The sequence below is a fragment of the Stegodyphus dumicola genome, chromosome 11 (assembly GCF_044657685.1).
Source record: "Stegodyphus dumicola isolate Sdum_Otavi_A_Nest chromosome 11, ASM4465768v1".
In the NCBI taxonomy this organism is placed as follows: domain Eukaryota; kingdom Metazoa; phylum Arthropoda; class Arachnida; order Araneae; family Eresidae; genus Stegodyphus; species Stegodyphus dumicola.
In genome coordinates, this window is record NC_140778.1 from 48,557,644 (window position 1) to 48,573,130 (window position 15,487).

At 36.1% G+C, this 15,487-nt stretch overlaps 1 protein-coding gene across 2 annotated transcripts in view; it reads right to left on the reverse strand.

Annotated features, from left to right (window-relative positions):
- Nucleotides 1-15,487, reverse strand: part of LOC118206022 (vascular endothelial growth factor receptor 1-like) — a 152,675-nt gene that overhangs the window by 19,638 nt on the left and 117,550 nt on the right. For both annotated transcript variants that reach the window (XM_085826658.1, XM_085826657.1), the window contains one exon: nucleotides 9,194-9,313. In XM_085826658.1, coding sequence (XP_085682784.1) covers nucleotides 9,194-9,313 — 120 coding nt within the window. The remainder of the gene's footprint in view (nucleotides 1-9,193; nucleotides 9,314-15,487) is intronic.

Sequence of the window (15,487 nt, forward strand, 5' to 3'; positions counted from 1 at the left end):
AGAGTCGACTCCTGTAACGCAGATAAATCCCAGTGTGAGAGGGCTTTTTATAAGAATGCAAAAGTAGTGAAATATGAGGAAGACACAGCAACTTTTACCAAGTCGCTAAAACCTCAGCTCGCGGTAGATAAACTTGAAAGCGCAGTAAATATCATAGTACACTATTATGATTCATGGAAATTAAAAGTGAATCCCTCAAAGAGCCAAATTCTCCTTTTCAGACGTCATCGGAAGTTCACTCCTGTGAATGTAAATATAAAAATTAACGATCAACCCCTAGCAATTGTTTCAAGTACCAAGTATCTAGGAGTGGTCTTCGACTCACAGCTGTTATTCAAAGAACACACGGAGTATGCCTTGCGCAAAGCCACCGCTGCTAAAATGTCTCTTTACCCTTTTATAAGAAGAAATGATAAATTAAATATCAGTCATTTGAACATCGCAAACTATAGATGTTATAGATGTGACAGACTAAGCCATAGAGGTGGTGGGGCAGCGATTTTTGTGAAAAACACCCTGCAATCTTGCCTCATCAGCGAAGATCGTGATAATGGATATGAAGCAGTTACTGCCTCAGTTTTACTCCCATTTTATGGAGTTGTCTATTTTGTTGCAATTTATAATCCACCGAACAATGTATTGGATATTGACAAATTTACGGAACTTCTCCCAAATAATAAACAAATCATCCTGGCTGGAGATCTGAATTCAAAACATACTGAATGGGGCTGCCGAAGAACCAACAATAATGGCGAAGTCCTAATTGAGTTTATCAATAACTATCCTATCTATTTCTACGCACCTTCAGTTTATACGTACCTCCTAGATAACCCTAGAAGAGGAGATATTTTAGACATTGTGCTTACAAATACTGACATTCCAATGTACTTGGATGTTAAAGTTGAACTTACCTCCGATCACGTGCCGGTTATCGCTATTTTGGGCACTAACAAATGCGAAGAAAATAAATTTAAAAACATCACTGACTGGCAGCATTATTACACACAACTGTTAGAAAACCCTCCAATATATCCAACCCACAATAGTATCCTCAGTGCATACAACACTGCTACCAAAAAAATTCCTATTGATAAAGACAATTTCCGTTTACCCAGAGAAATTAGAGATATGATTAAACAGAGAAACCGTTTGAGAAAAAGGTGGCATATCTCTTGGAACCCAGGGGTTAAGAAAGAACTTAATAGACTTAATAATATTATCAGTTGCAAGATTCGGAAACATCGGGATGAGATCTGGAATAATAAAATTGAGAGCTTTAATGAAGCTGGCAATGATTTCTGGTCTTTTGCAAAAAACCTTAGGCGCAAGCCCCCTTGCAATAAACCAATTTATTGTAATAACAGAATTGCACTTACTCATAAAGAAAAAGCCGCGATTATGGCAGAGCACTTAGAACAACAGTTTGTACCGAATCAAGATCCCTGTGACCCTCTTTTCTCATCTTACATTCAGCAATTTATCAAAGACTGGCTCGACGGACCAGGGGCCAAAAATCGCACTAAATATACATCTCCGACAGAGGTTAAAAACATTATCAGAAACCTGAAAAACCGGAAAGCACCTGGCTATGATGAAATTACGAATGTTGCAATTAAAAATATGCCACTTAATACTGTCACACGATATGTCAGCATTCTCAATGCCTGCCTAGAAAATAACTACTTTCCCGAAAAATGGAAAAAGGCTAAAGTCATTCTTCTACCAAAGCCGGGAAAAGATGCCACCAAACCGGAAGGATACCGTCCGATAAGTCTACTCCCAGGACTTGGTAAGATTTTCGAACGGGTCATTTATAAAAGAATTGAACCGCATATGGATAAGCACCCAATGGAACAATTTGGCTTCCGTAAAAATCTCTCAACGACAAAACAACTTGTTCGTCTGTGTGAATTTATTGGATCCGCTTTATTTAGACATCAAAGTGTCGCCTTACTCATGCTAGACGTGGCGAAAGCTTTCGACCGCGTCTGGCATGAGGGGCTCATTTTCAAGCTCATCACTCTTGATTTCAGTAGAGACCTCATCTTACTTATTAACTCTTTCATACGAAACCGCAAATTCTTTGTAAACTTTGGATATGAACACTCTGAGACCAAATATCTGAAAGCCGGGGTAGCTCAAGGATCTATTCTTGGCCCAATTTTGTATCTCTTTTATGTTTATGATTTACCCAATAGTTCTGATCTCAATACGTACCTCGGATGTTATGCAGATGACACCGCCCTTGCCGTGAAGTCGCATAATCAAGATCACGCACTGATAAAACTTCAAGAAAAAATTCCAGCCATAGAAGAATGGTGCACTAAATGGAGAATTGCGATTAACGGACAAAAATCCCAATTGATTATCATCGGCAAGAAACATTCCAGAATCCCTTTGGACAAAAAAATTAATATCTTTAATGAAGAAGTGCCACTTGTTAAAAAGGCTACTTATCTTGGTATAGTTTTGAATCACAGATTTACCTGGAAAGACCATATTCACAGTATTAAATGGAAGACCTCCTATACTATCAATAATCTCCTCCCTCTAACAGGGAAAAACTCTAGACTTGATCTCAAAAGGAAACGGCACATCTATACTGCAATTATCAGACCAATTTTCTGTTACGCATCACCTGCCTGGACGACCTACACTCAAAGTGACATGAAAAAACTCCAAATTACGCAAAACAAACTTCTCAGAATAATTACTAATGCGCACTTTTACGTTTCAAATGAGACCTTACATAGAGACCTACATATTGACAGAGTTGAAGAGTTTCTTCATAAAATTAATAGAAAATTCTTTGAAAAAGCAAAAAATTGTCCTCATATGAAACACTTCAAAGTATTTGATTATCAGATTTTTGCAGAAGACGCACGTATTCGACCGCTTGCGGCCTTCACCGCTCGAGATTCGAACTTTCCTACATAACTTTATCACGAGTGCAACGTCGCTGTATATATGTATATAGACTTTTGCCGTATTTTATTTTACTCTTTTCTTTTTTTGTATGTATTTTTCATTATAATAAATTGTATATGCTTCAGCTTATTTGTATTACCTTATTATGACATGTACCTATCATGAACAACAGAACAAGTCTGACTTTCACCCTGTTTTGCCTCTCCTGGTTCTGAGCTTCGTCTGTGTGTTTTATTAGACTTGTGATGTCATGCTGTCACCCCCTCTTCGCACTACTGATGCCTCCTTTCAATTGTCATTGCTTCCTACCGTCATGCGCCCTTTGGGCCGGAAACATTGCGTAAAAACAGCAATATGCCGGCAATATCGATAATGATGATGATGATGATAAATATCAGTCTCAAGAAGATGATCTATACCAGTTTAATAAGACCCACCCTACTTTTATGCAGTGCCTATCTGGGCCACTGTGTACAAGACTTATAGACACAAACTACAGGTCTTTCAGAACAAAATACTCAGGCAAATTGTTGACTCCCCATGGTTCGTACGTAACCTGCAGATACATAAAGAACTAAAAATAAGACCCATAACTGATCAAATTCTCACCACGAGCCATAATTTCTATGCTAAAATAGAGAACTTTCTCAATACGAACGTATCCGTGATCTGATAAATTATGATCCTACAATAGAAAATGCAGCAAAGCGCCCAAGAGGCATCTTCCATAACTATTATCTCTATTTAATCTTCATTGTGTCATTTTTATCAGTGTCTTTGAAACTTTATAGACTTATGGATATGATCCGTGTACCTGGATATTCAGAACACTGATCTTATATTTTTCATTTTCGTATTTATCAGTTTCAATCTTCTTATAGTTATATGAGACTTTGTAATATTGTGGACTTATGGACAAGATCCGTGTACCTGGATCTTCAAAGCTCTGATTATTTATTGCTAGTGTAAAGTGTTTTTCACCATTTGCTACTTCGCTCAAATACCGCCGTCCCTATATGTACATAGTGTATAGTTTCAGTAACTCATGTGCCTCAGTGTTGTGCAAGAACTTTAGTGTTTTAATTTCTCTGACCAAGACTTCACTGAATTGTGATATCTACTATTTCAAGATGCATTGGCTGTGGACAGTTCACGGGAGGGTGAACCCTCACGTGACTACCGCTGTCCAATCTGTGTTTTGCAGCAAGGATGAATTTGAATATTTTGACTTAGCTAATTCGTTGCAATCCCTCAGTTGTGCCATTTGTCTTCATTTAGATCGCGATATTAGTTTAATTATTCCAATCTGGATAACCTGTTTCAAAACTCAATAATTATTAATATATCCAATATTTCTCATTGCTCGCGTTAGCTGCTTTGCTCGGAGTCTGAACTTGGGTGGGTAACCACCCACGTGACGGGCTCCTGCCAATCATCTGCCTCCGCTTAGCGAATACTGTCACAGCTCGAACGGCAATTCCAGATGCTACTCCACGTACATTTCACAAAAATTGACAAGTTTCGCCTAGTTGGCGCGGCATAAATCGCCTTAATTAAAAACTTAAATACCAACGCCTTAGGGCAATTTACCAAGAGAGACGGTTAAAGTAGCGTTTGGCTACTAATTGCCGCCTAGCCACTGACTCGATTTCGATTTCTTTTTATAAGATCCATGGTTACGCAGTCACTCACCCCTCTTCCCTTCCATCAAATCACTTGAGAGGACTTTTGGCTCGCCATATATTTTGTGTGCTCCCATGCCGCACAGACACTATACATTTACAAAGCATTTATGCCTTCTCCGAAATTAGAACCCTGGTCCTTCGGCACAGCAGTCAGCGTCACTAACTACTATTCCGCCTGTGCGCCACATACGTTGCGATGCTGAATAACATTTACGTACATATCACATTTGTTGGTATGTATACAGCATTTGTAAGTTTTGCTTGTAAAGTAGCGTTTCCATTTTACCATTATTTAATTTCAGCTTAGTGTACTGCATTATAATCTAGTAAATAATACTGTATATTGTAGCACACCCATTTGTTTTCCATTTGCCCGGTATTTTGCCTGCCCCCTTGCCGCAAAATCGCTATATCTTTACAAGCATTCATGAATTCTCGTGGGTTCGAACCGAGCCCTTCTGTACGTAATCAGCATCACTAACCAGTACTCCACTAACATCACTGCCCCGTCTGGGGGGGGGGCAATATCCTACGTAAATCTTCAAATTCAAGTGTATTATCCTCAGTTCCGAGTAGTAGCCATAACATTTTAAAATACAAAATGAAAGAGGATGATATAAAAAGACACTGAAGAGAACTTCTACAATAATATTTCTTTTTTGTACCGCCCTGGTATTCAATTACATCACAATGTACATATCATGAATGAAATCACATAGTTGTTGTTATACAGCAGATATCATATAGTTATACGGCAGAAGTCACTTAATGTGATCAGGTTAATGTTGTCATTTGCATAATGTTATCGAATTGCCGAAGAGTAGTATAAGCCCCACTATAGTAGGCGGAAGTGACGTCTCTGAAAGGGGCGTGGCCTTAGCCATGTTGGATCACGTGACTACCGTCCGCCATGTTGGATTATGTGACTGCTGTCCGCCATGTTGAATCACGTTACCGTAGTCCGTTTCCCCACGTAGTGTCCCTTTGGAATGACTCATCCTTTTCCCGCCAAGCTTTCCGTCCTGAATCGCCGGGGCATTCATTAATTTTATTCTGTAATTATTTATGAATCATTTAATTAATTATTATTTAATTTAACTAATTAAATTCTGAATCTCGTGGTCCAAAACAAAAACCCCTCAGTTTGGCGTAGATATTTCTGTTGATTTGTGAAGATGAGGCAGAGATCCATCATCTTCAGGAGAAGAAAAAAAGATTTGCAAAATTTTTTCCACCTTAGAAAAAAAAAAAAGCTGAAAGGTTTCAGATTCTAACGGTCACCCAAAAGGGTTTGTTAAAGTTTTTTATGCTCTCGCTGAGTAAACCAGCCCACCTGTCTATTGTTATACTCACTTCTACTAACCCATTCTTTTTTTTATCTTTTTAGCTTTATTATTAAGCATCATTTTCTCCCTTTCGCCATATACAACTCAATAGAGAAATTACAAAAATTTCAAAAGAGACATAGCAGTATACGCTTAGAATTCCCGATGCAGCTTTAAGATTTGGCATACACTTTTTTTTTCAGACTTTTTCAGTTCATCATACCAAGGTTCAGTTTTCTTACTAAAATGGCTTTACAAAACCTTTTTTTTATTATTAATGTTATGTTTTTTATTTATTAAATGTCGCTTCTTTGGCGCTTAAGTTTCGTCCAGACGGAGGCGTAAAGGGCATAAGGGGTTAAAGCCGAGCTCCTTTGCCAAGGCAACCAGTCTGTGCTACGTCACAAAATCTGGTTTAGGGCTCGTGGCATAGGGTTCAAAGTTTTCAACTTTACGCCGAGTTTGGGATAAGCGTCGACCAATCAGAGCGAAGCTAAAACGAAGCGGCGTTCTACAGAAGATTTCGCTGTCACAAAACAAGCAGAGCGAACGCGGGAAATTAATCGAGCAGGAGAACAGCGCGGGAAAGTTGTAGACACATCCACGCATGCGCAAATTTAGCTTCTCTGATTGGCCACGGCTTACACACCGTTCTCGCAAGTGTGAACGGAATTCCCGTATTTTATGTCCTTATGACTACGCCTCTATGCCCTTTACGCCGCCGTCTGAACACAGCCTTACGTCACAAAAAATTCGATTCAACAGCAAAATCACAAAATATTTAAGAACAGCATATTCTTAGAATTTCCGATAGAGAGTCTCACGCGCTGGAGATAAAACTGTTTTATTCTATGCAGTGCTGCCACTGCTCGGTTTGAAATCTTTGAGTCTGTTAATCAAAAATTCGTTAAAGTTCTACAAAATTGGGGCTTCCAGGTGTTCATATTCGTGTGGAGGACTACGAATTCAAAATTAGGGCTTCCAGGTGTTCATATTCGTGTGGAGGACTACGTATTCAAACTTTGATGCCTCTAGGTACTGTTGTTTTTTCATAATGCGTAAAGCAGGTATACATTTATGCACATTCTTCATTATTTAATTTCTTTAAAATAGTGCATGGCATTAATATTTGAAGGCAACATTTTGAAAAGTGATATACCATTTATAGGGATTAAACCAAAATGCGGTTTCGAGTCTAATATCCCATTCGGAAGTAACGGGCATCTAAATTAACCTTAGGTTGCCTTTTTCCCTAATTTTAAATTTTACATTTCCAAGCTTTCTTTCCGTGAATAAGGGATGTCCTCTAATTGTTAAGATTAGAAGTACCGCAGCGGTCAATTATCTTGCACAAACTTTATGAATCCTTCATAAATGAATGTTTGCATTATGGACATTGTGAATAATTCTTAAACAAACTTTTGAAATTTCCTAATTAAAATGCTGGGAAAGTACCTATTAGCAGTTATTGGTTGTACATATACTAAATTAGTTAAATTCTACTGCTAACCTGAAAGATATTTTTTCTTCATCGTTTGATGCTATAAAAATATCCAGAAAGAAACGAGATCACATTAAGTTAGTGCCTAATGCAGATAAATAGCAATTAACAACTCCTTCAGAAAGACTTTGTACAGGGTGCGACAGTGTTTATAGCGTAATTTCATTTGCGTAGTACAATGACGTACTGCATGGATGCGCGCCAGCTCGTGCCGCATTCGTGTACTAATGAGCTGCCATTTCGAGTATGAGAGTGATATCGATCGGTGCAGTGCACAGTATTGTGCATTTGCTGTTGAAAGTTATTTTAAGAATAACTACTCTGTTATTGCTACCCAGCGTCTATTTCGGCGAAATTTCAACTTATGACGTCATGGGAAAGTTCCAGATGGGCGGAACATTGCGACAGACATTTCCAGGTAAAGTAATTTTCCGTTTTGGTGACATTTCCTGGCCGCCTCGCTCACCTAATCTTTTATGTGCAGACTTTTTCCTTTGGGGCCAGCTGAAGCAATAAGTTTTCCGAACACGTTGTGCCATTATTCCTGATTTGGAGGGTCGCATCAGAACTGCCGTCGGCAATGTCCCAGGAATACACTACGTCGAGTTGTGGCAAGCTTCCAACGCCGCCTAGATGAATGTGTTGTGCAGAGGGGGCATCATTTGACAGGCATTCATATTCAAAAAGTAATCCACGCAATGGACAATGACTTACACATTAGTAAATCTATCATGGACTGGAGATTGAACGTGAGAAGTTTAAATTAGAAAAATATAATTCGGTGTATCAAGCCGAACTGATTGCTATACAAAAAGGCCTTGGAGTGGCTTGTAAGAAATCAAAATGAATCACATATAATTACAATACATTCTGATTGTATGTCAGTTCTTCAAGCACTCTCTGACCCCGAGCAGCAAAATTTAAATATTCAAATTGTTAAAAAATTGGTGATACAATTGGAGGTAAGGCATCAATTGAATTTTAATTGGGTTAAAACCCATATTGGTTGTTTGGGCAATGAGAGGGTGGATGTCTTATCGAAGGAGGCAACAATGAGAAATGATATTGAAACTGTCGATGTACAAGCCTCCAGCAGAAGATGCATTAACATCATGAAGTGTGACATTGTAGATAAATGGCGGACTCAATGGGAAAACTCTGCTAAAAACAATATGTTCATGAAGATTTTTGTTCCTAAGGAAAATATGAATATTAACAATGACATTGACTTCAATCAGTTAATTACAGGTCATGGGAGATTTTCCTTTCCATGTTCATTCCATGTTCAAGATAATGATTTATGTAAAGTATGTACAAAAGTAGGAGACAATGTCCACTTTATTACAGAATGTAAGTTAACCAGATGCATTTGATGGAGCGAACATAGATTTTATGCAAGATTGTTTACTTAGGGCAAGAGGAATAGCGTATAAGATTATGAAGATTATTAACAACAATAAAGAAGCCATTGGCATTGTGGGATTCATGTATTTGTATAGTTGTGTGGTGATTTTTGTACTGGCGTAGCCCGTATGTGGTCATAGGGCAAACTTTGTTTTGCAAGGTGGACCGGACTGCGCCCTAACAAAACAAAACATTAGTAAATGGCACACCTTTAAATATTAATTGACATAAGAGGTAAAAAATAAATTAGGGTTACTGCCTTATGATGTGTTTTTAATATCCTACTATGAACGTTGCCGCACCCTGTATATAGCTTATGACTTTTTCCATTAATGGAATAAAATTTTTACCTTCTGCAATATTTTTCGTCACAGCTCCCATCAAATTGACGATATTTACATGATGACCTAATTGTATGAGTATTTTTAGTTCCGCCATGAGGGCTTTTAGTTGGTTGACGTCAGCTTGTTCTGAAAAGATATTACAAACATATTAGATATACATAATTTATAATACACCGCTGCGTCAAAACACAATATAACTAAAAAAAGGCAGAAAGATGTGTTGAATTTTGCTAAGTAAATAATTAAATTACATGATGCTTTTTATTCTGAGTACCGTATTCCCTCTCATATCCTCCATTTTTACTTCCTTGTACGAAGTAAAAAGGAAGCATTGTAATCGCGAAAAGTTTCAGGCAGCATATTTCAACGAAAATATCCATTTTGACCGCTATCGAATGCAATTTAACGATGTTTTTGCGTGATATCTGTACGTAAGGAGAGAATAAATTACTCTTTTCCTTCAAAAAAATTATAAAACTGCTTTAAAATGAATTCTGAAGAGAATTTTTCGTAGCGTCTGTACGAACGTATCTCGCATAACTCAAAAATGAGTAGCCTCAGAACGTTGAAATTTTGTATATAGGACTGCTATAACATGTAGATGTGCACCTCATATTTTGGTCGCAATCGGCCGCACCAAATGTATATAACTATATTTATATAAATATCCACTCTGTTACCCAGCTCCGTGATCTCAGTTTCTTTACTCTTATATCTTTCTAAATTGTATATTTTTTGCTTTAAAAGTGATTGAATTATGTTGTTTTTATCTTTCGGTTCAGGTTTTTATGCCTTTAGTAAATCTGTATGCAATATTTTTAGAATTATCAACAATTTTAAAATTGTTTAAGTGCCGCTAAGCCTAATAATTTTTTTGATGGCGGCCATTGCTTGTTTTCATTTGAAACAGCATGATAGTGGATTTGTTGCCAATCTAGAGAAACTTCGCTTCGCAACAACAAAGATAACACCTTCATTTATTATTGCGAATTAAATCATGCTTAAGCCTTTCAGGAATTTTTTTGGATGAAATAAGTGTTTAAGATTTACTTCGTAATTTTTAATACAGATATTTGGCCCACCAGCGGCCGAGCGGTAAAGTCGCTGAAAACTGGGAGTTCGGTCCGAGGTTCGAATCCCGCGAACGGGCCAGCTGCATGAGTGTTTTCGTGGTTTTCCTCATGTGTAATGTGCATACGAGCCAGTTTCCCTTAGAAAGTCCTCCACGAAGGCACCCTTCCTTTAAGTAGATAGGCTTCGAGGCTTTGCGGTAATTAATAACCTAACCTAATACAGATATTTTGAGATTTTATGTATTTTTGCCTTGTCGCGAAGTGAGAACTGAATTAATTGAATGAGAAATACTCAATCGTCTGTGAAAAACTGTTTCTTTTTTGTTTTGTTTGCTTAATTTCTTTTATACATAGTTCTAGTTTTATTATAGTATTTGAACAGAACATGTGGCAACTATTAGATAATTCTTCAAATGATATAAATTTTGTGCATTCTGAGTTATAATATGAACGAAATATTAAGTGAACCTAGCGCCAGAGTGTCGCTATGCTAAACAAATATAGTGAATTTTAAAGAGTGCATTTATTCTATTGTGGTTTATGCGCTGTCGACGAAGTAGATTTAATTCAATCGAATAAGTTTAAATGAAATGCAAGAAAAAATGCGTATAATTTAATATTCCGCCGTACAAGGAAGTCATGTGGTATACACATCAGATTTTTTTAATTAATTTTACTGTTCGAAAATCGAGAAAAAAATTATGCGAGTAATTTAATTTCAAAAGAGCACGGTTACAGTAAGAACATAACAAATGAAAAGGAATTATGGGTAAGCTATTGGTAACTAAATACTATTTCTCTCAGAGAAACTCACATTCCAATAAGAATACATTATAATATTAACATCGTAATATCTTCCCCATATTTAGCTGATAATTTTACGCTAGTTGAGCCATCGCGAAGTTTGAGTCTGAATTAAATTGTAAAGCCCTGGGGTACCTCACATGTCTCTGGACGAACAAAGCAGAAGAGGGCAAACAGTAAAGATTGAGCACTTCAGGAATAGAGAAGGCCTTCGAAAATGGCCTCAATAACAAACAAAAAGAACAGACATTTTTGTTTTTAACATTGGCAGGAGTAGTGCAGTTAAAAAAAAAAAAAAGTTTGTCATTGGCTGTAATTCTTTTAGTATCATCTGTGATTCGGTCTAGACATGTTGTGTATTTGTAGTTACGTTTGTTTTCGTGTTCATCGTCGGAATTGTGAAAATAAAAGTGTTTTCTTAAAAAAAAAAAAAAAAAAAAAACTGGTCTTCAAGTACTGTTTGATATTTTTATACCTACTAAGATCCTCTTGAATTTCGATCCTATGGAAGGAAAAAAGGTAAGACAGGCCTTTTTCCTAAATTTTGAATTTTAGACCTTTTTAATTTTAAACTTTAGGAACTTTCGAAATTTTTTAAATGAAAAATTTAGCTGTAATTTTTTAACAAAGGCTGAAATAAGCTGGAATGTAACAAAAAGAAGTAAGGTGAAATCATGTGTTCCGAATGTTTCTTAAGTATGAACATATTTACCGCATCCGAGTAGCTGCAGTCTTAAGGCCCCTCCTTAGTTTTAACCTGACTTGCTGGTTTAAACCTGACTTTATAATCCCTTAGACCAGGGTTTTTTAAACTGTGGGTCGCGGGACCTGCAGCAGGTTGTCGCCAAAAATTTTAGCAGTTTTGATATTTCTTTAACTTATTATAATAATTTTACAATTACCAAATATTTTTTACACGATGTATCTGAAAATATGTAAAGATAAGACAATACAGAGAAAGAAAAAAACGAAAACATTTCGACGCATTCTTTTTATAATATAAACGTTCATTTTGCTTGCTGACGCTGTCATTTCGTCTCTTACTTATTTAAAATTTTCACATTGTTTTTATGTCTTAAAATTAGAAATTAAAGTTAATGACCCAAAACTGCAATAGTATATTACAATTCAAGTGAAAAAATTGACAGTTTCACTCCCGTGTCTGTCGGATTTGCGCAATAATTATGGAGTCCCACATTTTTTTTGTAAATATTATGGTGTCTTAGGGGTTTTGAAAACATCTCAGTGATAAAAAGGAGTAGCGACTGAAAAAAGTTTAGGAAACCCTGCTTTAGGCTAATCGATTGGAAGAAGCTCATCGATTAGACTCAAAGGATGAAACTCCTTCTCATCGATTGGTCGGAATCTATCTTAAATCACTCGCCAGCAGGTCGAGAGTAATTTACATTATATATTTTCGCTGTTTCTGGGAATATGTCTGGCAGTAGTTTTAAGTTATTATCTAAACAGAGGGAAGGCAGAAAAGGAACGCAATTTTTGCTATTTTTAAAATCACTTGTACTGTCAAACCCTGCACCATGATCTAATTTAAAAGCGAAAAATGTCTTGGATAACGAACGATGCCTAGAGTTACGAACGAGTAAACCGGCAGAATAATTTACAAGTGCACACAAGTATCGCCACTGAGGGATCGGTTTCAAAAGTACAGCTTCTAGTGCTGTTGTGACGCTGAATCTTTGAAACTGTGCATATGAGCGCATGTTGTTATTTACCGTTTATTTTGCATTTGCTTTGCACTTGTAAATGTATGGCGTATAAATGCTGCTATTATCTTAGTAGACAATCTCGTAGTGCTTTCAATTTGTAAGTTTATTTATTCGTCAACATTTTACTTTCACGAAACTTATCACTCACTAATATTCGGATTAATCTTCGTAGCATATTATCACTCTTAATATCGAGAAAATGACTCAAGTTACAATAAACCTTAATATTATGCATTAACTAACACCTATTAAATTGGCAAGTTGATTGTTCTGAGAATGAGTGGTTTGTATTTGTTTGTTCTGTTCTTTCCTTATATATATATATATTTTTTTTTATAACCACTATTTTGATTAGTTTTTATTTTTCTTTCTTCTTATTTTCCTGTTGTGATGTTTTTCCAGTTTTTTCTTTGTTTTCTTTATATTTTTTTCCCCGACTTTAGTGTTTAAAAATTGAAGTTTTTAGGTTTAGTTTTAATTTTACTGCCTGTTGCCGGGACATGGCCGGGTCGCTGGATGCCCTCGTTTGTGGTTTTTGCTTGGCGCAGCCCTTGTTTGTCATAAAATCTTGTCGATTAGGTGGAGGGGGCTGCGCTCATTTCGTACCTATTAAATAAGAGAATTCATGCGTATATATTTTTGTGAGCTGAGTGGAAATAAATATAGGACTATTGAATATGAAAAAATTGTAACTGGAAGTTTTACAATGACTCTAGTATTTTCTTAGCTCGAAGTTTGTGTGCCTTTGAGTTTGAAAACATAAGATTCAGAATATATATTGCGAATGATGACACCTATTGTTAACATATATAGGAATAAATTAAATACATTTATTGTGAATAAGATTAATTATTCTGTTTGAAGAGTATTTCTTGTGCAGGCAAGCATTTAAGCGTGAGCAGTTATTAAGCTCAATTTTAACACAATAAACATGTAGGAATGCAAATTACAAGCTTAATTTGAATAAAACTATGCATTGGGTATTATTATAGAACATTTTCATATACACTGAAAGTAAAAATGCTGATTTCTGCTATTTACATCTATAATTATGTATAATTATGTATAATTATAGATGTAAATAGCAGAAATACTTTTAAAATCCTTGTAATGTTCCTAAAACCCGAAACCGCTTGAAATAATTTCTAAATTAAATAAATTGTGTTATTTTTCAAGAAAATAGACATGGTAATCTTGCTTTTCAAAGGAAATCCAAAATTTGCCATTCTAGAACTTATTAAATAAACTATTTATTATACTCTGTGCTTGCAGTGTACATTAAAAGACCATTATCCTCGTCTACTCTTACATTTTTACATGAAAACTTCCTTCATTTTGTACTATTTAATCTAAGTTTTACTTCTTTACGTGTTTCTCCTAACTAGACTTTGTGCCTAACAGTGGGCGAGCGTTAAAGTCAATGAACACTTTTAGTTCCATCCCTGGTTCGAATCCCGGTAAACGAACTAGCTGCATGGGTGTTTTTGTGGTTTTTCCCATGTATATCGTGTATATGAGCCAGTTTTTCTTAGAAAGTCTTCCAAGAAGCCATCCCTCCCCTTAGGCAGATAGCCCTCGAGTGCTTGGCCATAATGAAATAAACCAATCCAATTTTAGCTAGATTTTAACTAACTCTGGCGAGTTTCCGTTCTTCATAAAATTCAAATTAACTTTAAACACAAACATAAAAATAGTGTAAACTAAAAATGATCGCTAACCCAGTCTGAGTTCCCATAAACTAAACGCATACAATTTTGTGGACATCTATAATATATTTGATCTCATTTCGCACAGAAAATTTTCACAAAGAAATCCACGATGCTTTAATTATTTTGTACAGAAAATTACGCGACGAAACATTTTCAAACATCTTGCTTAAAGTGCGGGAAAGGTCATCTGATATGACAGAAATATTATTTAAAGTCCATTTGTTCATTCTAAAAGCCACTCTTGAACTCCAATGAAAACTCTAATTATGGAACACCACATGAAAATTTTATTGAACGCCCAAAAGATGGCTACATACCATGAACAAGAGAAAAACCTACATAAATTCCTTTCTTTTCAAACAAATTCAAATATCTGTACATTTTACGTGCGAGAGTAATACGTGGCTCTCGTGCTTGCGTTTGAAACAATGCCAACATATTAATATTATTTTAATAACAACTATTTTAACAACTTCATATTATTTTAATATCAATTAAATAATTATATTTAGTCCCGTGATTTCATCACGCATTAAATTTTGGGAAAATTGTTTTGGTTTCGAATACTTCAGATGACGAAATTGTAAGGATCCTAAGTTTTACTAACGTTTATTTTATTTTAAAACTGTACTATCACTTCTTATTTTCTACTTCCGGCAAGAATTAAATGCTCTAATTTGCTTATGCAAATTGTCTTGCTAACGCCCAAGTATTTAAGTTGTGGCTTTTGCCAAGAGAGAGAGAGAGAGAAGGAGATTTAGGAAACAAGCCGCTTGCCACTGCAGTTTTACGAGTTTTCACTCGGTTGCTGGTTGCCTTTAAGGCCAGAGGTTTAGCCCTCTTGATATTTGTAAACGTACTGTAGTTTCAGCAGCTCGGCGTACTACATACGTACCCTTTTAAATAAAGGCCAGTCTTAGTGCTAGGCATTTGTATACTAATTCAAAGTTAGCTTTTAGTTAGTAGTTTTATATTCTTACGTTCAGA